Raw genomic sequence first — 22,911 nt, forward strand, 5'->3', positions numbered from 1 at the left:
CGACATGGTTCTCTCTCTGCTTGGCTCGATAGAATCCTCGGCCGGAGCTGTGGAAGAGACCACAATGCATGGACGGATGTCCCTAGATCTGCCGTAACGAGAGAGAGATCTATATATCCCCGTAGCGAGTAGAATAATCGGTCTGTGAATCTAGATCCCTCGGGCTACACATACTACATACATGTGTAGGCAGGGCAGACTTTCGGGCCCACATCCACATCTGTCCTTTCCTGCCCCTCGCTCGCCCTCTACACAAACCCTTGCAAGACCAACCCAATAAATAAACAAAATCAACACCGTCCAGGCCATGTCCGGCCCAGGCGAAGTGGGCCAGGTCCTGGCATCGTCCGCCACCGGCACTACCTTTTTGGTCTTGATTCAACTGGCGTCGAGAGTCTTCACATTCGCCTCCAACCAGGTGATCTTACGAACCTTACCGCCAGCCGTGCTGGGCATCGCAGCTCAACTGGAGCTCTACCAGCTGTCCATTCTGTATTTTTCGCGGGAAAGCATTCGCTTGGCCATTCAAAGACAGCCCCTGGCCGAGTGCTCGCCACCCAGTCAACCAATCTCTGCTCAACGCGTCAACAAAGCAGCAACGCCATCCACCAAACGGTCGGATGCCTCCCAATCCGTGGTGAACGTGTCCTACTTGAGCATCGCTCTCGGGATACCGTCATGTCTCGCATTTACGATGCTCTATCGCCATTTTGGGTCCATGGAGGTCTCCCAGGCACCCTTCTTCTATCCTAGTGTGCTCATGACCGGGGTTGCATCGCTCATGGAACTGGGCGTAGAGCCATTCTTCGCTGTGGTGCAGCAGCGCATGCTCTATGAGAGAAGAGCCGCCGTCGAAATGCCAGCAGCATTCATCAAAAGTCTCGTCATCTGCTCAGCTTTCATCTATGCTGGGCAAGTCCATTGTGATGTTGGGGTCTTGCCCTTTGCTCTTGGCTATTTGGCTTATTCACTAGCCCTTATCTGCGGCTACTCTCTGGCCATGTTCAAAGAGGCGCACGAAGGCCAATTTTCATTTCTTCTCAGTTATGTAAAAACCGGGTATGTGGGAGGTGGATATATATGTGTGTGCTCGGTACGCGGGAAACCCATGCTGACCATACATAGAGATCCATCGAAGTATTACATGCGTCGGTTTTCTCGCCAGCTCACATCGCTAGCCGCCAGCGTATTCTTCCAGTCACTTGTCAAGCACATCCTAACGCAGGGTGATTCAATTATGCTTGCAGCCATGTCTAATCTGGAGGACCAAGGCATATATGCGATTGCGTCCAACTATGGCGGTCTCATTGCCCGAATTATATTCCAGCCACTGGAGGAGAGCAGCCGAAACCTGTTTTCGACCCTCCTCACCAGCGATGACACTGGAACCCGAAGAGTGACCCACGTCCGTGCCGCCAAAGCTCACCTCTTAGACATTCTCTACGTGTATCAGCTGTTGTCGGTCGTCCTCTTTCCTCTAGGTCCAGTGATGGTCCCACAGTTGCTCCGCTTCCTGGGGGGCCGTCAATGGATGTCACCTAAGGTCGGGGACTTGCTTTCTCTTTTCTGTTACTATATCCCCTTCCTGGCATTCAACGGAATCACAGAAGCATTTGTGTCCTCGGCGGCCAACACCCGGGAGATCCGGAAACAAACAGCCTGGATGGGTGCCTTTTCTGCCTGTTATGCCGTGGCGGCCTACATTTTCCTAGAGGTGGGCGATCTGGGAGCGTATGGCCTGGTACTGGCCAACATTGTGAACATGGCGGTCCGGACACTGTGGAGCTACCTCTTCATCAAGTTCTATCTCAGACGAAATGGCGATGGCCTCCGTCTCAAGGAAGCAAGCATTCGGCCGGGCTGCTACATCGTCGCGGTCACAGCGGTGGCCATATCGGCTCAACAGAGACTGTCGAGACCGGAAAGCGGATTCATCCAAGCAACTGCATTCAGTGGTATATATGCGCTTCTAGTGTAAGTCAAGTCTATCAGACAGTTTCTTTGGCTAGGACCTGACCATATAGCAGGATCTATATAGAAAGGCGATATGTGATGAAGCAGGTGACGAGATTGCGCCAGATCCTGACGTCGCGTATGAAAGGCAGCAAGAAAGAATAAGGGGGGCAAGCAGAAAATCAATCCTCAAAAACAATCTTCGTGGCTGTTTTGTCCGTGTCAACGTCCTTGAAGAATGCACCGTAGGCATCATGTTGCTTCTTCTTAACAGTGGTCCCGAACTTGAGCAAAGCTTCGGGCACCTCTTGCTTGGCGGCCTTGAGGACATTGATCAAACTGTTCGCTCGTCAGTCCTCGATCGGGTAGAAAGGGGGAGTTCAAAAAAGAGCCACTCACCCGCCAGACAGTGCCTTGTCAGTCTCAGTGAATAATGTGATCGCATGGCCTTCTGCGCCAGCACGCCCGGTTCTTTCAAACAATCAGCACAAAGCGCCTTCAAAGTACAAACAAGAAGACATACCTTCCAATTCGGTGCACATAGTCCTCGACCGTGAGAGGGAAAGTCACATTGACCACCAACTTCACGGCGGGAATGTCAAGACCGCGCGCCGCTACATCGGTTGCTACGAGCACGGTAGCAGCCCCAGATTTAAATGCATCCAGATTTCGAAATCGCTCTCCCTGGCTCAGATCCCCGTGAATGCCTGCGACCTTAAACCCCTTGGCTTTGACGAGCCGCTCCACTCTCATGGCCTCTTTCTTGTACAGACAGAAAACCAGCACCTTTTCAGGAGAGCTGTTACCTCTCTGGGACCGATTCAGGATTTGGATCAGCCGAGTCTCCTTATCATATTGATTGACGACTTCAACCTCCTGCTTGATCCTCGTATTCGCGCGGGGGTCCGCGGAAGGATCTCCGCCGATGGTAACGGTCACCGGCGAGGACATGAAACCTGCGGCGAGGTCCCGAACTGACCGAGGCCAAGTGGCTGTAAACATGACCGTCTGTCTCCTCGAGACAGGCATGGGCTGGATGATATCCTTGATGTCCTGTTCGAACCCTTTGTCAAGCATGCGATCTGCCTCGTCCAGGACAAGGTATTTGACCTTCTCAAGACTAAGAGAGCCATCACTTTGGAGGTCCTTTAAACGTCCAGGAGTGGCGACTACGATAGCCGCTGATTTGAGAGCTTCGCGCTGTTCATCCTTCCTCACGCCGCCGTATATACACGCCACGCCAGCCTGGGCGGACTCAGCAAACTTGACAAGCTGGTCATAAATTTGCATGGCAAGCTCACGAGTGGGGGATATGATCACCGCGGTCGGCTGGCAGGGTTTTTTGCTTCGTTTCGAGTCCGAGATTTTTTTGAGACACGGCAAACCGAAGGCCAGGGTCTTGCCACTGCCAGTCTCGGCGATACCGATCACATCCCGACCGGCAAAGAGCAGGGGCCAGGTGGTAGACTGAATGGGCGTTGGCGACTTGAACGACTTCAATGGGCCGTATAGATCGCCATCGCAGGCGGGCAGGTATTCGAACGAAGTGATTGGGCGAAGGGTTGGGGCTTCGGGCAATGGATCGGTCACTTTGATTGTGTGGTCCGCATGGAATTGGTCAATCTCGGACTGTGCAATCGCACTGAGCGCCGGCGCTTCTCCGTAAGATACAGGAACCACATTTCCTTCCGGCGCGTCTTTCTTAGAAGATTTCGAATGCTTCTCCGACTTCGACTTCTTCATGGGTCGCGAGTCCGTGGACTCGGCGTGATGGGATCGCTTAGCCATGATCTCCGATCAATCAAAGAGAGACGGAGTAGGAAATTATTATTGGCGGCGGATGGACTTTTTTGGAAGGCGAGGGAGAAAAAAAAAAAAAAAAAGGGAAAAGACCCGCGATACTGCCTATATTCACCGCTCTCACCTGGGTTGCGAAGTACCTGGGTACGCAATACAAGAATAATAATCCCAAGAGAGAATCAATCATCTACGTCTCTCATCTCAGTCATGAAGTATTCATTGCCTGGTGATATCAGAAGAAAAAAAATACGTGGAATATCAAGGCCGGGTGCAATAGGACTCGTCAACGCAGTCAATCAGACACTTCTAAATCCACCTCCTCAATCTACTCCAGACCGTAGGAACTGATCATGTCGGCCAGGCGGGAGGCCTCTTCCGAGTAGTTGATAGCTTTGGCTGAGGAAACTTGATATCGAACACTACACATTGGTCAGTATTCCACACTGGATGCAGCAGGAGGTTTTTGCTTACCGTTGCTGTTCGCCAAAGGTGTCAATCTTGGCTCGGCATCGGAAATTCCACGTGCGACAGTAGGCTTCTTTGAAGAATTCCCCGAAAGCTGGACTTTCCTCCTGGCGGAGTTCCATCAGGTGATCGGCCGAAGTGCCCATGATCATCCTCCCCACTTCATCAAAGCAGCTGAGAAACAGCTGGCCTGTGTGGTCGCTCACGCTGATGGGCATGATGTAGCGATATTCGGGTCGAGGGTGCACCTTGTCACACATCTCACAACGCCACTGACCGGGATCGGTCTCGGTCACCTTCTTGTTGCAGCCTTCGGAAAGGCAAGCGGGGTAGCACCAAGTACTATCCTGCTTGATGTAGATCACGGTGGCTTTCAGTGAGAAGTAATCCACTTGGTCAGACATGCCCAGCTGTTCCTCACGGACTTGTGCAATTGTCTTGAAATGATCAGGCCGGGCCGAAGAGTTCGAGGCATTGGATACGGACGCATGGGAAGTGAAGTTCTCTGCTCGGCCCTGGGCATCATACCATCCTTTGAGTCGGTGGGCTTCCTCAATGTCCGGGTCCACAGTCATGGACCCCGAACTCAGCAGGCTGAGGCTCCTTCCTCCAAAATCAGAGACCTTGACGCCTTTGAAGGCAACGACAGACTCAGGTGGCGCGCTGAAATTGTTTGCCGTTGCACCCCATATCGTCAAACGAACAGAGAAGCCCGTGTTGTCCACCAGGGTCAGCTCGCGCTTGTCATATGGTTTTTTGGTCGACTTAGACGTGATCTGGGTGGTCTCCGCAACATCCTTCAAGACTCCGATGACATCTGTAGTCGTATCCTTTTCAACGGATTGAAGATCGCCGATTGTGGTGAAGTTAAATCGGATCTGCGGAACATCGTTCTGCTCCTCTGCCTAATGTAAACCGTTAATAACATATCACCGAACCCTGCAACAAAGATTCTTACTTTCTCAACAATGGTGTCTCTCTCGAAGGTGAGTTCATAGTCGTTGTTGAGATTGGTGAACTGCTTCTTGGCAATCTGCACACGGCAGGGGCTGGAAATGTAATAAACGCTGCCTTCCTGGAAAAGATCGAAAAGCATATCACACTGGTCATTGAAACCAGTCGCGCGTATTTCACCACTGTCATCCAGGAGATTAACACTGAACAGTTTACCCTCGCCGTTCTTGTTGTGCCATGTTTTGATATTTGATTTGCTTGTGCAACGAGCTTTGATCGTCCATTTATTTGAGTATGGGGAAATGGCCTCGATTGGGTAGATGGTTGCGTGGGCCGATGCGGACGGGCCTCGCATAGGCTGTTCTCGAGCCGTCGGCTGTGCTTGCGCGCCTGAAATGCGGGAGCCATAAAACCCGTTCGTAGAAATGGTGGTCGGCTGGGCCTTTGCCTCCTCCTCGGCCTTGGTTTCGAGGGGGCTTGGGATCCCCAATCTTCTCCATCTCGCCGAGTTCCTTGAGAACCTCGAAGTCCAAAACAATGAGGATTCTGCACGACATGAGTGTGATGGGCAGTGGTTCAGAGGGGTAATACTGACCTCTTGCCTTTGACCTGATTGGACTGGAAGGATTTGAGTCGGACAAAGCATCCCTTTCGAAGGGTTCCGTCCGCCACGAGGGGATTCACTTCTGTTCACGCTGTTAACACCAACAATCCACCTTTACACCAGCCAAGTCTCTTAACATACGGGTGGCAAGCATGGTCTGGATGTAGTTCGCAATGTCGCTAAAGACGGCCCTGTAGCGCTCCTGGTTCTGCTGCGGGGGCAACGGCTTGACCTGGACACATTGGACAATCGGTTCGTGAACCTGAGGCTTGGATTCGTCGAAAATCGCGCTATGTGCAAGTGGTCAGCCGGTGGCTCTTCTCGATGTCGATTTGGGGAGACCAACGCCAGAGCACCCACGGTGATATGGGATGCGGCGTCTGAAGCCATGATGGGGACGGGGATGGGGATGAAGTCCTGGCGAAGAGTTGAACAGTCAAGTCCCGCAGACGACGACAAGAGATGGAGGCGACGGGGAGAGAAGGAACGGGTGGGAGAGAAAACAGCACGACGCGTGTGTCGCGTTAAGTGCTGACTGAGGTTGATGCCTGAGGCCGAGTAAGTCAGTCCCCCACTACTGATAACCAACAGCTGCTGTTGCTCATTCCTTCCTTCTCTTCACCTACCTCCCCCACCTCCCGAATAATCATCCAACATGGCCTCGTGTGCCCATGCTGGCGCTGCAGGTTCGTAGACTTTTTCCATTCAATCTTTCCAATAACCCCCATTCACTGACTTGCTGGCCAGATCTAAATCCACCGGGGCCTTCCCAGGCAGTGTATCGAGAAGACTGTACCCAATGTTTCGACTCCATTGTACGTTCCCCTGTGCACTCTACTTGCTCCATCGATCTGACCTGCATCTTTCTAAGGATGGCGAGTCCGGTTTGAATGTATGTCTCCATTGTTTCAATGGCGGGTGTGCCGGGGATAGGGACCACGCTCTTCTTCATTACCAACGTTCGGGTCACACTCTGGCGCTCAATATCCGAAGAACACCCAGGAAAGTCAAGGTATGGCAACCGTGCGAGTCGTGGGCGATTGTTGACATACCTATTGAATAGCGGGATGAGCCACCACCAAAGATCTCGAAGCTTGCGATCGCCGCGGAGACAGAGGAGGATCGATATGACATCGCGACATCTGTGGTGTGCTATTCCTGCCTCCAGAAAGATGTCGATAAGACGAGTGGGAAGCTACCCGTCGTAATTGAGGGGATCATGAACGCGATGACTTTCTCGAAGAGGGAAGAGGTCAAGGCTTGGGAGCAAGAGTTTGTGCCTTGTGAACATACCCTTTGCCTGGTCCAACAAGACATCGAGGATCCTAACGCCAAAGGTATCACTAGCTATCATATCAGCATGGGGATAGTGGCTGACATCTGTATGCAGACTCCAGTCATTGCTCGACGTGCGATTTAGCCGAAAATCTCTGGCTGTGTCTCGAATGTGGGAACGTAGGCTGTGGCCGAAGCCAGTTCGGTGGCAGTCAGGGCAACTCACATGCTCTTTCCCATGCAGACGCCACTCATCATGCCGTTGCTGTCAAGCTCGGATCGATCACTGCAGAAGGCTCGGCTGATATCTTTTGTTATCAGTGCAACGAGGAAAGGACTGATCCAGAACTCGCAGCGCATCTTGCACATTGGGGAATCTATCTAGCGGGCCGGGAGAAAACCGAGAAAAGCCTAATGGAAATGCAAGTGGAACACAACTTACAGTGGGAATTTTCTATGACCACTGATGACGGCCGCGAGCTCTCCCCGGTCTTTGGACCTGGTTTTACGGGACTGTCCAATCTCGGGAATAGCTGTTATTTGTCCAGTATCATGCAATGCGTGTTGTCAGTTCCAGGATTCCAGGAGCGGTACTACCGCCCCGCTGAGGAACCGCCTGTCAGTCAGGCCCCGGCACAGGACCTGGAAACACAAATGAGGAAGCTCGCGGACGGAATTCTCTCGGGTCGGTACTCTCATCCCGATTCTCGTGTTGTTGCGTCGCCAGATTCGCCTGAAGTTCCTCACCAGAAAGGCCTAGCACCAACTATGTTCAAGTACCTCATTGGCCAGGGTCACGAAGAGTTTGCCACAATGAGACAACAGGATGCGTTTGAGTTTCTTCTTCATTTATTCAAGGCCGTCAGCATGTCCAAACATCCTGCTGGACTTGTCAATCCAGTGCAGCATTTCCGTTTCGAGGTGGAACAACGACTTCAGTGTTTGGCGTGCAAGAAGGTCCGATATAAAGTCGATGAACAAGACAACATCTCCATTGCGGTGCCCGCGCGTCGTATTTCTCCTTCCAATGAAACGAGCCAGTTCGAATCGGTGACTTTGGCCGAGTGTCTCGAAATCTTCACCGCGGAAGAGATCGTTGAACTCAGCTGCCCTGGATGTGGTAGCCGAGATGGGTTTTCTAAGCGATCTTCCTTCAAAACGCTGCCGCAAGAACTGGCAGTCAACGCTCGTCGCTTTGAGCTGGTCAATTGGGTTCCCACCAAACTAGATATTCCTGTTCTAGTGGATGACGAGCCGTTGGATTTTGGGCCCTATCTTGCTGGTGGGCGTGATGCAAATGAGGAGTTATTGCCGGAGGTCAAGGAATCGGCACCATTCGTCCCTGATTCAGCGATTCTTGACCAACTCTTGGCTATGGGTTTCCCTTCTGTCAGGTGTGAGAAGGCTCTGCACGCGACTGGCAATTGTGATTCCGAGGCTGCCATGAACTGGCTCTTTGCGCATATGGAGGATCCGGACATCGACGAACCGCAGGTCCTGGGCAACCCATCCTGTGGGTCTACCGAGGCTGAGCCAGATATGGCAAAAATCGCCCAGTTGGGGGAAATGGGCATTGGGGAACCCCATGCTCGAAAGGCATTGGCAGCAACAGATGGTGATGTCAACAGGGCCCTGGACTGGGTATTCAGTCATCCCGATGAGGCGCTGGAAGACGACCCTGAGGGTAGTGGCGGTGTTGACTCTCATCATGTCACGACTGGGTATGACACTATACCAGCCCGCTATCGTTTGCAGTCTATCGTATGCCACAAAGGAACATCTGTTCATGCAGGGTGAGTTTCCTTGGTCCTGCTTTTTTCTTTCGGTCTATGCTAACATTGATAAGACATTATGTGGCCTTCATTCGGAAATCGTTTCCAGGTCAAAGCGAGCTTTCGTGGGTATTATTTAACGACGAAAAGGTCGTGAAGTACGAGGGCATAGACGACATGAAGAAAACGGCCTATATGTATTTCTTCACTCGAATCTAAGATATTGTGGGGGATCCTTTGTGCTCCTATGGGGCTTGGGATTTAGCATGATTTCTTTGGGAAGATATGTGGGAACCGGTATCGATCATTCTGCTACATGTAGGAGGCTGGGCAAATAGCAGATCATCATGCAGGTCGAGTCTTGAGGACAAGGAATAGAAAAACATATATGGCTGACCATCCAGATGTATCTTTACCTTTGGAGAGCCTGTCCCCATGTGGTCAGTTGCCTTTTTCCTCATCCGGTAGTAGAAGCCATCCTCTTGATATATATTATGAGGAATAAACATGATGCTGCAAACGCGCCCATTTGAGTGTGAGCGTCCAGGGCCAAGTGCATGTAGAATAATTGATAGATGTATTTACGATAAGGATGATATAGACATCAACTTTCTTTGGAAAGAGTGATGGATATTCGTTAATCCTTGGTGCGCTCCACCTGAGTAGGGTTAGGCACTATTTACTTCAAGTCTGCCTGTCATGGAATCGTATAAATGGAAACTTAGAGTGGTGTGAGGATTGTGCCTAGGCGCGCGCACTCCTACCAGGGCGCACTCCTTCCAGCACGCAACTAGACTTAGATCTCCTTAATAATATCAAAGACCTTTAATACCCTCTCAATGTTATCGAATTCCTGGAGATAATATACGATGAAATCGTAGAGGCTAGTGAGCAACGGCCAAGAAAAACTCTAGAGGAAGATGCCATTCCTAACTCATTCTAGTGCCAAGTGTTTAGGATAATAGCTGTCCCTGGCATGCTCTACTAGCTAGCTATACAATACACATATACGCATAGGGTATGATTTTCCCCACTTATCACTCACTACATTTAAGCACTATGATACTCTATAAGATAGGTGACTCGACTACTAGGTTACAAAATCCTACCGGCTAGTTACTCCTCCAAATAAAACATATGTCACGAGCGAGCGGACCAGGTGATCAAGAATAATATTTTAAATCGAATTATTAGACCACTAACGTCATTAATTTCAAAATTCCACCTATCAACTTATTAGGGCATACGTTCCTTAATACTCTACTTGGCTGTAGTCGCTACATTGCGGGGTGGGGGGTATTCTGGGCTTCGTTAGCCTAGTTCATCGACTCCCTAGATTCCTATGTACCAAGCCCTCTACATGAGCCACACGCCTAGTCTTTTTATTACGCTTTTCCTTTTGTAGATCGTCTTCTACACGTAACTCGCAATTTCCTCACTCACAATTGTAGCGTTATGTATCGTGAGCTAGCACGTATTGATTAGCCGATCTAACGCTCTATATATTAGAGAAGGTGAGCTTTATAATGGACGACCAAGTATAGCTTTGACTAACGAAGCTTAGTAGTTTAACATTTTTCCCCCAAGGGTTGTCTTTGACCGGGCGATATCTATATAGCGGTACAGTAGCGCTCGGCATCGCCTTCCATGTCGGAAACATTGAGATGCTCTTTCAAACACTAATAACATGATACAGAAGAATAACACGTTTGGTATCTGCCCGTAATTATACCAGCTCTTTTTTTGGGAGTTGCAAGACAGATACGAGTGCCTTAAATTAGAAGCGTGGAACTCCTGAAAAGGTTCCACGCAAACGTTAAAAACAGCGCAAACAAAGCAACTTCTGAACTGGCAAAGTGCCAACTTCTCTCCCTTCTGCATCCCGCGGTTGGTTTATTGCAGAGAGCTTGGTGCTTCCTGAGTCCATCTGGGGTAAAGGTGCTAGAAAAAGATAAAATTGTTTACATTCTTGAAACTATTAAAAGGTGTTGTAGTAGTAGTAGTAGTAGTAGTAGTAGTAGTAGTAGTAGTAGTAGTAGTAGTATTTATTTGCCCGATTTAGCTTGCCTTTATGTATAGCCGCTATGCGGGAGTGCAATCGGGCCTGCCCGACAGCGAGAATGGCGCGCAGCACCCCGGCGCTCTGTGTGATCAGGCGCCAATCATGAATGTAAAAATTTAGGAAAAATAGAGGAAAAATCAAAGGTGTAGAGAGCGACTGGAGAGGTCACATGATATTAAAAGGTGTATTTATCATAGAACGAGAGGGGCTGATTATTAAGGAGCAAGTAGGTGGAGAGCTCAGCGGGAAGAGTGCCAAGCATCCTAATAAAGGTAATTCTGATTGAAAAAAAAAAATACTAGAGCGACAGATTGGCCAGTAATAGGTCCAGTGGGCTGGACTGTAAGTTGATAAGCCCAGTGGACCAGAGAAAGAGGCCCAGGCGCTGTGAGTATACCATCGATGCTGTGGGGCTATGGGGCTGTGGGTATATAGCTATTTCGAGCGTACCACCACCCTACATGGCCACCAATCACTTAATCTGAGATTATCTATATAGGTCCTATAGTACACCTTCTTGGGTCCGAAATCTATTGCCCCGCCCAGAGTTGAATCCTTTATCTTCTCTCTCTTCTCTCTCTGTATTCTCTCTCTTTTCTCTTCTCTTGTCTCTCTCTTTTTTCGCGGTTTCTTTCTTCTTAGGGCATTAATAGTGGGTATATAGCTATTTCGAGCTTATACCCTATATAGCCACTAATCACTTAATCTAAGATAACACATGTAGGTCCTATAGTGCACCTTATTAGGTCTAGAGCGCTATTGCCCCGTCTAGAGTTGAATCCTTTATCTTTTTCTCTCTCTTTTCTCTCTTTTTTCTCTCTTTTTTTCTACGGTTTCTTTCTTCTTAGAGCATCGACAGTGGGTATAAAGATATTTCGAGCGTATACCCTACATGGCCACCAATCACTTAATCCAAGATTATCTGTATAGGTCCCATGAGTGTACCTTCTTGGGTCCGGAGCGCTATTGCCCCGTCCAGGGTTGATTCCTTTATCAATTTTTTTCTCTCTTCTCTTCTTTTCTATTTTGTGGCTTCTTCTTGGGGCATCAACAGTATTTAGTCTGCGCGACCTACCATTTTTCGTCTAGTTCTTCATTCAAGCCACTCTGTTGCCTCCTGGGTTACTGCATATCTCCCTTCCGCGAGCCGTCTCTTTCTTCTTTTTCAAATACATAAAAATGGCACCTATCCATTTCATTGTCATCATCCATCTTTTCCTTGCAAGTGCTGTTTTGGCATTACTCGGGCCAGGTCGTATGGCTGTTGGTTATCGGCATGCTCATCCGGTAGGTAAAGGCTCCCTATCTGTCTTTTCTGTTTCTAATTTGTTTAGGCACAGGTTGAGAGTTATAGAAAAGCCGGGGATGTTCTTACCTGGGAGCGGAGTGAGACTTCAGAAGAAAGCTTTTCAACATTCGGAATTGGTGTATACATGTCTCCGAAACGTAACGGATGGGTTTGGAAAAAACAGATAGGAAACTAGTAAGTTGAAAAATCTTTGGATAAAATTTGAAGAGCGAGGGCTAATAATCTCTCAAGTCACTGCCTTATTACAGCCGATGAAGCTGCTTTTACCCAGAATTCGAAAGTCAAAATCCCTACTTACGTGGTAACCAAGAGTGGTTTAAGAAGACCGATTGAGGGCATCCTGGGGTGGGTCGCAGATTATATTAAAGAACAATGCGCAGATCCGGATACTGCTATTCGTCTTCCTTTGAACAGTAAGGGGAAAATTGAGATTATGATTCCCCCAAGTGATCTTAACCAAGCTGGGGCGGATTTGGATCTCAGGGTGATTTGTGAACAGAATGTGGACGACTTACCGGACATTGAGATCAATCTCAATAGTCCTGCATGGACAGCCAATGCTGTGGGCAATTATGACTCAGAGCCATCGGTGGAAGATTTGGTCTGGAACTGGAGTGATGACGATGAATGATTGATTTCTATATGGAAGCGGAAAGGAATGAGTAGGAAGATATTAATGTAGCCAGGCACGGACTCGGATGATCCGATTAGTCTAGTTACCCAATTCTTACAGGGGGGAAGAAGAAGAGAGCTAGCTGTATGTTTCTGGAACTTAGCGAGTGCTTACACTAGAACGAGAAAGCGGGATAGGGCAGAACGGAACGACGATATCCAGTAGTGTTACGGACCTTATGACATGAGGGGCCACACCCATCGCCAACCATTCCCAGGAGTTATGCATAACTCCAGTCAACGACACTCTCAGGTTGTCAGGCGGGCTTTACCGCTTCTGCCTTCGACTATTTAATCCCTATCGGCAAACCCGTTTAGAAACAGATATATCTAATCTTAGTATAGCTAGTATCCTCTTCTAATTTGATAATTTAAACTATACTACCCTATTGCCTTTACTTATCATCATTGATATATGCATAAAATAGATATTTCTTTTTCTTTACTTCAAGTATTATTAACGTTATTAGCCTTCATATAAGTATTTAAATTTGAAGTATTAAAAATACTATTTTACATTTATAGTAAGATAAATACAGTATATGAAATAGATTCTAAAAAGATTACCGTTAATTTATTGATAGTGTATTTAATCAGCTAAAACTCTACTTAGTTCAAATATTCGTATAATAATACTATAAATCCTACTAAAGAGAAACCCCCTTCGATAGTTTTTATATTTTATTTACCAAATTTCCGTCTTCTGGGCCATAGTTTTATGTCATATATATTTAGAAATCAAACACAACCTATAAAGAGCCAAAGACTATAGTGAAATAGTGAAATACTACTCACTACCTTACAGGAAAAGTGTTATAATAATTAGTAGTAGTAATAGTAGTAGTATTTATTTGCCTAATTAACCTACTTTAAATATTGCTAATGTTTAGCCTACTGACAACGGGAATAACGTAGATAAAAAATGTAGACAAAACAAAGGGAAAGTCAAAAATATATATGGCGACTAAAGAAATCATGCAAATAAAGGAAAACTAGTCAGGTCTCTAATCCCACCTAATTAATAAAGCCGCTCCAATAATCCTATATTACCTAAACGCGCGCGATTTTATTATGGCAAACTCCACCGAGATCTAATACACCGACGACGCTAGCAGGCAACTTTTAACTACTTTTGTTACTCTTTCACCTCCTTCTTTAGCTTTCTTAAGATTTTAAAGCCTTAATTAAATCTAGTACTATTTGCTAGAGTCAATAAGTCCATTTTACTTCTAGATCGTCTTCTCCTTGCCCCTTCGTTTTAAGAGCGAGTAGTAGTTAGAGTACTAGAATTAAACGCTATCTAGAGCTCAATCGCTGTATTCCTATTAGTATAATGACCTCAGAGGGTCCTTTGCGATGATCCGCGCATAACAATATTGTTCCTAATATAAATTAAGCTTATATAGCGTACAATAAAAAAACCTCTAAATAGAGAAAATCTACGTTACAATTCTGATAAACTTAGCTTTGCATAGGTTATAGCGATAGTAAAACTCGTTACAAGCCAAACAGTATAAATTATAGTAATATATGTTTTTAGACTATAATTGATTATAATGGGGGGTTAAACAAGTACTAGACCTGATGGCCGGTCGACTCAGGGGAGGTCGTCGGACGTCACAGCAGAGACCTGGAGAGAGATCATGGAAAGGAAACGAACGGGTAGTCAAGTTGTATTGATCATGATCTCCCAGAAGGGAAATCCTATCCATCTACGGCGGTGGGCGCTGACACCTCAGGCACCCATCCATCAAGACCCATCTAGAATAAGTAGTCGAAATTTTACCTTGGTATGACTGGTCGTATAAGGGATAAACTACTTTCCTAGCCATCGTAGCCTATGTCTACCTCTAGTCTACCCATTAGAACTAATTTTAATTTGTTAATCGTTGGGTAGATTATTATACTATATATATTACTAGTATAGGAATGATGTACATTTAATAGTTAAGTGGAGTATAAATCCCTTGCACGTGTATATTTAACTAACATGGTTAGTTATATGAGAAACTGCTGATTATACCCTTACATTCATCGTAATCATTATAATCATTGGATATAGGTTATTTGAACCCCCTAAAACACGTATATATTTAAGCGTAAAGCTTAATTAGGAGTTTAACTATATCGACAAGATTAATCGATAGAACCAGTATAGGTACCATTTTCGCACCGTTGGTCTGACAATTGAAGTGTAAGTAACTAGCTTCCGCGTTACAAGATGCCTCAGATATGGGTTCGCTTTCTTTAATAGAACCTAGTTGCCTAGGGATCGCAGCCTATAATGAAAAACTTTAGATTGTAATCTACATATTACGTGCTCCTGGAACATAGAAACTTTTACTAAAGCAAAATAACAGAAATAACACTCTAGAAGCCTTTTTAATTAAATACAAAAAGTCCAATGGTACATACTCTCGAATACATACTAAAGCATACTAAAGGTATACTGAGCCCTGGACAAGACCATCCTACTCCTGGACATAAAGCACAGCTCTATAAGGTAAATAAATGGGAACTACTAATTGAAGTCTAATAATACCCTGCACTAGCTATCACACCGTCATACGTATATGGGAATTTTTAAGATCAGTTAAAAAGTAACCAACCCCCGGGCGTCTGTCAGATTTCGTAAGGTCTCTGAAGGAAACCCTTGCAGATCCATTGCTATCCCAGAGTCTTTAGACAGTAAGGCCAGCAGAGTGCACAAACTTCGTTTTCTAACAGGACTTGTAACCATCGGTCTGATATTCAGTCTTCCTATGTAGATAGTAAGCCGGTACAAAAGCAGTCATGACGATATGTGGTAGAATACACTATGTGAAGATGAGGGGCGTAATAGGTCATCTAATGGCATCGATAAGCCTCGCCTGCAGTTTCGACATAGCTCGAATTGTGAAGTGTCTGGGTTCCAGTACAAGTCATCATCAAGCTAAATAGTTCGGTCGTTGGAGGTTAACGGTGTGAATCCTTAGCTTCGATCTTCTAACAATTTCAATTTGTTTTGTAAACACGCTAGATGACTTTCAGCGTGCTTCTGCTCGACCCTGTTCAAGCGATTATCCATTGGTTCAAGTTGAAGAATAGTCATGTCAAGGCAAGGGCATGCATTGGAGAAAGTATCGAATTTCATTACAGCTTGGCGCATAGAACAGAAGGTTTCTTTTCTTTTCTTTTTTTTCTTTTCTTTTTTTTTCTTTTCTTTTTTTTTTGCGAGCTAAATAGTTGAGAGCCCTCAAATTCATCATACACCAAGTTGAGAATTACGGCGACTTCACCTAAGGGGCCGCGGACCAATACCTGTCGTAACCTGGTCCAGTGACAGTAGAAAAGCGATTTATCCATACGACTACCAGTCGTATAAGTGGTAAATTTCGACTATTAGTGCTTAAGAGCTATAGTAGTCATTTAACCACCAATTTTGATTTATTATGCTCTAAATCTCCAAACATAACGTTATTTGAACTCATATGCCTCCGCCTCCATCCCACCTATTACATATAGCTTTGATTGTAGGTTATCTCCCCCCCTCTCTCTCTCCTAAGCGCATACATATATAGGACATGATTAGGGCTAAAGTACGATTAAATGATAATCATGTTAAGAAGCTAAATGAAGTATTCCACCCATGTAGAAGCATTCAAACTATTCGACTATTCAAAATGCTTTAGTAGTAACTAGATTAGTCCCTATATAATCTAATATAGATTTGTTTAAATCTTAATATGCGATTTTAGTAGCCCTCCTTAGTAGACTACTAGCTAATAGAGCTTATGGGAGACCTCTAAAATACTATTAAATATTAAATAATTAATTTTCTTTGATTTTAAATAAGAAAAATAAAAGTATAAAGAATTCACAAAAGTACCTTGAATAGAGCAGTTTAATATGAATAGTAGGAAGAAATTTAGTAGTCTTTAACCAGTCTATTAGACCACCTAGAATTCTCTCCCTATATAGAACTAGTTTCGTTAGCTTTTTAGCCAGTAAGATACCCCCTCCTCCTACGATATTGCGACTATATTCTAGTTAGGTATAGAAAACGCCTTACCCTAATAGTACCTAGTAGGATCAAGAAATTTAACAGCGTTAGTATACTGATAAATTAACTTATTAAAGTTAGGTAGATAGCTCTCTAGAGAATTATATAAAGGTAAGATTAATGACTAATAATAATACTACGCGCTCTTAGGTAATTATCCGCTCTTCTATAATTAGGTCTATAATTCGTCTAAAAGAACTAGGAAATCCTTTAATTTCTTAGTTAATATTAACATCTAAGCCTCGTTAGAGAAGATAGTAGACGTTTATATCCCTTATAATAATATATTCGATAGATAGTGTTTTATAGAAATTATTTTATAGTATAAACAGTATATATACCTACATCTAGCTAGTTATAGGTAAATAAGATAGCTATCATCTAGTATTTCTATAGGTCTAAAGTTTTAGGCTAAAAGCCGTCCTTCCTACCAAGAGTTTCGTAGTAAAATTAGAAAATGGTAGAAGTCGCTATCGTCGACTATACTATATAAAGGGTAGAGGCTAATAAATGCTATAAGTATTTAAATTAACATTTTTATTTCAAGGGGAATAGCCTTCGGATCCATATAGTTGGCTTAAACCCTTTACTAGTTAAGCTTCTATATACGTAGAGGTATACTAATCGCAATTCACCTATCTTTTGATATAAAAGATAGAAGAGAGGTAAAAAGAGGTAGGATCGGTTAATACATAGTACCTAATAGCGTATTCCTTTGCGGCTCCAATACTACTATTCTACTATTACTCTCTATATTTCTTATACTTATTAATCCTTTAGAAATTAAGCAACGTCTAGCTATAATCCATTTATATTATTATATACTAAAGGATTTAGAAATTCTTATAAGAATTATTATTATTGCTATTACTACTACTATCGTCGTAGTTTAGTTATATTCTATAATCTTTACTACGTAGTATTATAATTAAGAGATGGTTACTATTCTTATTATTATTCTTACTACTAGAGTTAAGTAGCCTAGATATCTGTATTCTAAGTCTAAAAGTTTCTCTATTTTAAATACATATCGTGTTATAGTTCACTGAGTAGGCATTCCAGGTTACTTAATAATTAGACAATTCTATCCCTACTATAAGTGAAATGTCTAACGATTTTAGCTAGGGTAGACTAAAATCTGTATCTATATAGGAAGGTTATCGTCCCTAACTATAGATCTTTTAAACGTTTTTTAAGATACCTATAGATTAGAGCTAATTACTATATTGATAAGATAAGATTTCGTTGATAATCTTGTAATTAGAAATAATTTTAGTACGTTAGGTATGTTATCGTGATATTTATATTTTCCGTATAATAACTTTTTAAAGATCATTATTAGCGGGAGTACTAACCCTATTAATAGTCTCTGAGTTTAATATAATATACCTATTTAAGATTTTTAAGTTATAGAAATTAACATCCGACTATAGTACTTAGCTCCTATTATAACATATAATAGTATCAGAGGGATATTCTTTCATTAATTACCTAGATAATATAGTCTGAACCTCACTAACACTAGGGTTTAGCAATTTAAAGATGTCTATTATAGGTCTAGGTCGACTAGCATCCAACAGCCCAATTTAAAATAGGTAGATATTTACCTAGGTTCGTTAATTTAAGGACCTACTACTATATACGGTTCTTCGTTATCTTCTCCTTTCCCATTAATGATTCTTAATAAATAAAATTACTTCTATCATAGTAAGATATAAGCTTTATTATTATTAGTTACTAGTCTGTATGTCTTTAGTAATAATATATTAATAACTACAACCTTCTCTATGTTAATGATCTTGAGTATTTCTACACTAGTAATTTTTAAGTACGTAGATGATTAAGTTGATATAGTTACTTAGATTTACTTAGTGAGCATCTAGCCCTATATATATAAGCTACGTCTTTCATCTCTGTATATCTTTCCAACCTATTAGCTTTTCGCTGTTTCTAACGTGTTTTAGCTACGGATCTTTTCGAAAGGTTTTACCTTAATTTTATTAAATGATTCCATTCAAGATGCTATAAGCATATCGTATATAAAATTTTATGGGCAACTCAGTTATTCCTCCTATATCACTTTTACGCTCCCGTATAAGGAGGCAATGAAGAAAGGTACTTCTGGTGGTCACAGGCTTTTGCGGTGCCACTATATTTCTCTTTTTATCTCTTGCAATAGTTCATTTTTATAGATGGTACACACTATCCAGAGCCAAATTTACGAAATCGTTGGTGGCTACCTCTACCTAGTCGCCTAACAATTAGTCTAATACTACTATATCTACTAAGGACTTACAAACCCTTATATTGCCTTTTTACAATATAGTACTAAGTTTATAGTGCTCAAGGAAGCCTTCTGCGAGCGCATTAAGCCGTGGATTAGTTATATAACTATCCATTACGAGTTAAGTCAGGGTCCCTTTCTATAATAATCAACTTGATCTGGCTACTAATCCAAATTTTAGACTGAAACATTTAAAATATTTTTAACATATGGCTTAACATTCTTAAGGTCACGTCGATATACTTCAGAATGGACTCGAAAGGCCCTATCCTTCGAGTTAGATATATATATATATTCTAGTAAATATTCATCTAAAATAATTACCTTAAATTACCTATACTGACGCCAATAATGCGCAAAACGCTTCTGCATTTAAATAGTTATTGGGCTAGCGGTATCTAGAAGCGTGATTTATGTTATATTCTCTATGGCCGTAATGCCTTTAAAACAGGTGTTCGAAAAGTCCTACAGGATAGAATCCTAGGTATATCTGTAAACTAATTTAAGGGTATAGCTAGCGTTTGAATACAGCGACTTACTCAATAAAAAGGAACAGTACCTAATATGACTAGCCTAAACTATGCCTAACGTTAACATATTACATGGCACGTGATACGCCCTATCTTTCTTCTCTTCTGTCTTCTCTTCTTTCCTCTTCTTTCCTCTTCTTTCCTCTTCTTTCCTCTTCTTTCCTCTTCTTTCCTCTTCTTTCCTCTTCTTCCCCTTCTAAATTTGGAGTCCTGTCGTCTATGGTATGTTAAACCGAATACTCTTGTTACAGATTGGATTGTGAAGCTATTCGGAATTAGTATCACGTGTCATCACGTGTATTTTTACCCGCATTTGTTTACAAGTATCAGACGGATTCTTGGGAGATTCAAGAATCAGTATCTTTCAACACCACCGATTCATATACTTTTGCTACCCGTTTTGGTACCTTTCTGAATCTTAGCTGTTTAATTGTTTACCTCATCAACAGGTGTCTATCTACCCTGAAAGTAGTTCTTTTACAACTTTCTTATCTTCTCCTCTTTCTTAACCTAGCTATCTGGCTATATTACTTCTAAGTTCCTCCTTTGTTTCTACTAATGCCATATAGATATATAGACGTAGCTTCATCGACGATCGCTATCCTACCTGGCCTTAACGCCCCTGATAATAACTCTTTCGACATAATAGGACCGAAGTAGGTAAGCTACTACAAAGCTATAAGATAGCTTGGGTAATTACATTTTGACGTCCTAATATCTTGTATAAGTAAGGCTAATAGCCTAGCCAATAAGCGGTCTAGAAGGCGCAACTACCTAGAAATCTCTTATAATCATAATAGATAAGAGAGCCCTGGACTTGATAAAGCCAAAAGCCTTCAATACTAGTAGTGCTAGATTAATAATACTAGTACCTTTCGAATTATACAAGACGCTGAAAACTAGGCTAAATCCGCTAAAGAATTAATTCAGAAACTCATGAAGACATATACTAACTATATAACTTATAAGACCCTACGCGCCATATAGGACGACGATAAAGCTGACTAGCGTACCTAGACAAACAACCTCTATAAGTATCTATGAGAACGCTAATAAGGGCTAAATGATTTAGCCATCTAACTAGTCTCTGCCTGAAGAGGAGTGTAGACTACGATTATGACCATGGCCCTAACTTAGCGAATGACGATGAAGGATCACTAATAACTTAATATTTAACAATGAAAAATAGATACTTTTCAAGTACTAGATGACTATAATTGAGATTAAACTAATTAGATACGAATATTAAGTAAATGTAAATATTAATAGATATAAAGTATCGACTAACCTATACCTATATCGCTAGATAGTATAAAGGACACGCCATGATATATATTAATACAGCTCAAAAGAATCTATAATAACGTATAGGGAGGCCCCATAAATCCCTCAATCACTCTAGAACTATCCCTACTAACCTAAATCGAATAAGTAGATATTTAAAAGAAATACGATATAACCTAATAATACGCTAAAATTAAGACTTAAATAACTTCTCACAGTTTCGTCTACATAGCTAAAGAAGAAGAGATCGAGGAATACTAAAGATTATTTATAAGCTTTAAGATCTTATAAGACTAGGTTAATGATACTACTATAGGTATAGGAGACTAAGAAATTTGCCTATTACTACTAGAACTAATCAACCTCGACTTCCCTCTAAAACGTTATTGTCACTACTTACCTACGGAGGCTCTATTTTAACCCTAATCCCCCTAATAACTATTTTTTATCGATGATTATGTTTACTAATAATACCTATGAAGATGAAAACTAGCTAAGTAATAAACCAAGGAAAGATACTTTATCTAAGACATAAGGCTATAGTTACTAGGCGTGGTTTACCTAATTAGAAGACATTCTGTCTAAATACTATAACCCTAACTACTAATATCTCTCTCTACCTTTAGATCCTGATATAAATCGATCTCACTAATCTATAAGATAATAAGAATACCAAGGTAGAAAAAGTCTAAGCCTAAGAGAAGTCTCCTTTTAAGAAGAATATAGTACCTTTATGTACGCTTAACTTAATGAAGATAATTATATAAAAAGATTTTATTTTAATACTTCGTATTAACAGATATTTAGTTGAGATTTTGACTTTTACAGATGCTCTGCAGAGTACATAGTATTATATTCATCAATATAGATCTTAATTTTCTTTTAGCCTTATAGGTGGGACTTTATATAATTTAGCTATCCTATAGTTACCTTATAAAGAAGTTTGATATATAGAGATCCTAGTTAGTTACCTATAGTAGAGCCCGGTCTCTACATGAATAGTTAATAATAGATAAAAATTCCAATACTTATAGCGGACGTGGGAAATATATAATAATATTATCCCTATACGAATATAGTTAACAACGTTATTAATTTACTCCTGAATTATAAGAAGTAACGCCTAGTTTAGCTAAAAAATACCTTAAGATAAGATCACTATAAGGCTTACTGCGACTATCCCTTGAGCGATTCTTTAATTCTTTAGTAGCCTAAGTCGAACCCTATCTAGTAGGAGAATATAGATTAATAAGATACCCTACCCTTATCGAATAAGAATACTAAAGCGAATAAAATGTTAATCCGGAAGCTCCCTCTAAGACGAAGTCTAAAAGAGAGAGAGAGAGAGCTGTTTAGGGTAGCGGTAAGGAATTCACGCCTATCGCTAAGAATGCTACCTAACACCTTTATGCGTTTAATATAATAGATATTATAAGAATATGCACTTTTAGTTTCTATCGATCTATAAAGATAGAGGGTAGCAAGATATTTATCATCGCTTTAAGTATTACGGAATGCACACTATTATGAGGCTATTGGGGAACGATAATATCCTGAGGCAAAAAATGGTACGTGACCTACTTACTATATTTGTCCTAATATCTTTAAGATCCGCGAACTATAGTTAAAAGGTTAGAAGCCTATTTCTAGTAAGAATCAGTATATGTTTGTCTTATACCGAACCGCCCTATTATCCGTAGCGTATTAGTACCCTTTTAGTGCTGTTTTAAGAAGTCTTCTTTACCTAACCGATAGGTTCCTACCCTAATAAGTAATTATTCTACTTCATATTTCTAATTCGTCTTATTTACTTACCTAGAGAAGATAGCCAGCCCCTTAAACCTACCTATATTTAAGCCATCCTATCCCTAGATCTACTTAATGGATATTATAGACGAATCGCTA

General features: G+C 42.6%; 4 protein-coding genes across 4 annotated transcripts; 3 read left to right on the forward strand and 1 right to left on the reverse strand.

Moving 5' to 3' along the window:
• Positions 1 to 307: 307 nt before the first annotated feature.
• On the forward strand, positions 308 to 1,978 carry N7510_008664 (uncharacterized protein; the record flags this gene model as incomplete). The annotated part of the gene is made up of 1 exon (XM_056980589.1): positions 308 to 1,978. One exon carries the CDS (start codon positions 308 to 310, stop codon positions 1,976 to 1,978), a length of 1,671 nt encoding a protein of 556 aa, XP_056830798.1.
• A 157-nt stretch (positions 1,979 to 2,135) lies between these two features.
• N7510_008665 (replication factor A subunit protein RFA1) lies at positions 2,136 to 6,166 on the reverse strand (the record flags this gene model as incomplete). The annotated part of the gene is made up of 7 exons (XM_056980590.1): positions 2,136 to 2,292; positions 2,477 to 3,744; positions 4,083 to 4,149; positions 4,225 to 5,123; positions 5,177 to 5,718; positions 5,918 to 6,038; positions 6,137 to 6,166. The coding sequence occupies 7 exons, from the start codon at positions 6,164 to 6,166 to the stop codon at positions 2,136 to 2,138; spliced, it is 3,084 nt and encodes a 1,027-aa protein (XP_056830799.1).
• A 265-nt stretch (positions 6,167 to 6,431) lies between these two features.
• On the forward strand, positions 6,432 to 9,042 carry N7510_008666 (ubiquitin-specific protease UBP14; the record flags this gene model as incomplete). Its single annotated transcript, XM_056980591.1, has 6 exons — positions 6,432 to 6,462; positions 6,524 to 6,591; positions 6,648 to 6,788; positions 6,840 to 7,113; positions 7,167 to 8,844; positions 8,898 to 9,042. The coding sequence occupies 6 exons, from the start codon at positions 6,432 to 6,434 to the stop codon at positions 9,040 to 9,042; spliced, it is 2,337 nt and encodes a 778-aa protein (XP_056830800.1).
• Positions 9,043 to 12,064: 3,022 nt separating this feature from the next.
• N7510_008667 (uncharacterized protein) lies at positions 12,065 to 12,825 on the forward strand (the record flags this gene model as incomplete). Its single annotated transcript, XM_056980592.1, has 3 exons — positions 12,065 to 12,172; positions 12,220 to 12,368; positions 12,426 to 12,825. 3 exons carry the CDS (start codon positions 12,065 to 12,067, stop codon positions 12,823 to 12,825), a joined length of 657 nt encoding a protein of 218 aa, XP_056830801.1.
• Between the last annotated feature and the right edge of the window lie 10,086 nt (positions 12,826 to 22,911).

Source organism: Penicillium lagena (genome assembly GCF_028827675.1).
Source record: "Penicillium lagena strain IBT 129212 chromosome Unknown utg000006l_segment0_segment0, whole genome shotgun sequence".
NCBI lineage: Eukaryota > Fungi > Ascomycota > Eurotiomycetes > Eurotiales > Aspergillaceae > Penicillium > Penicillium lagena.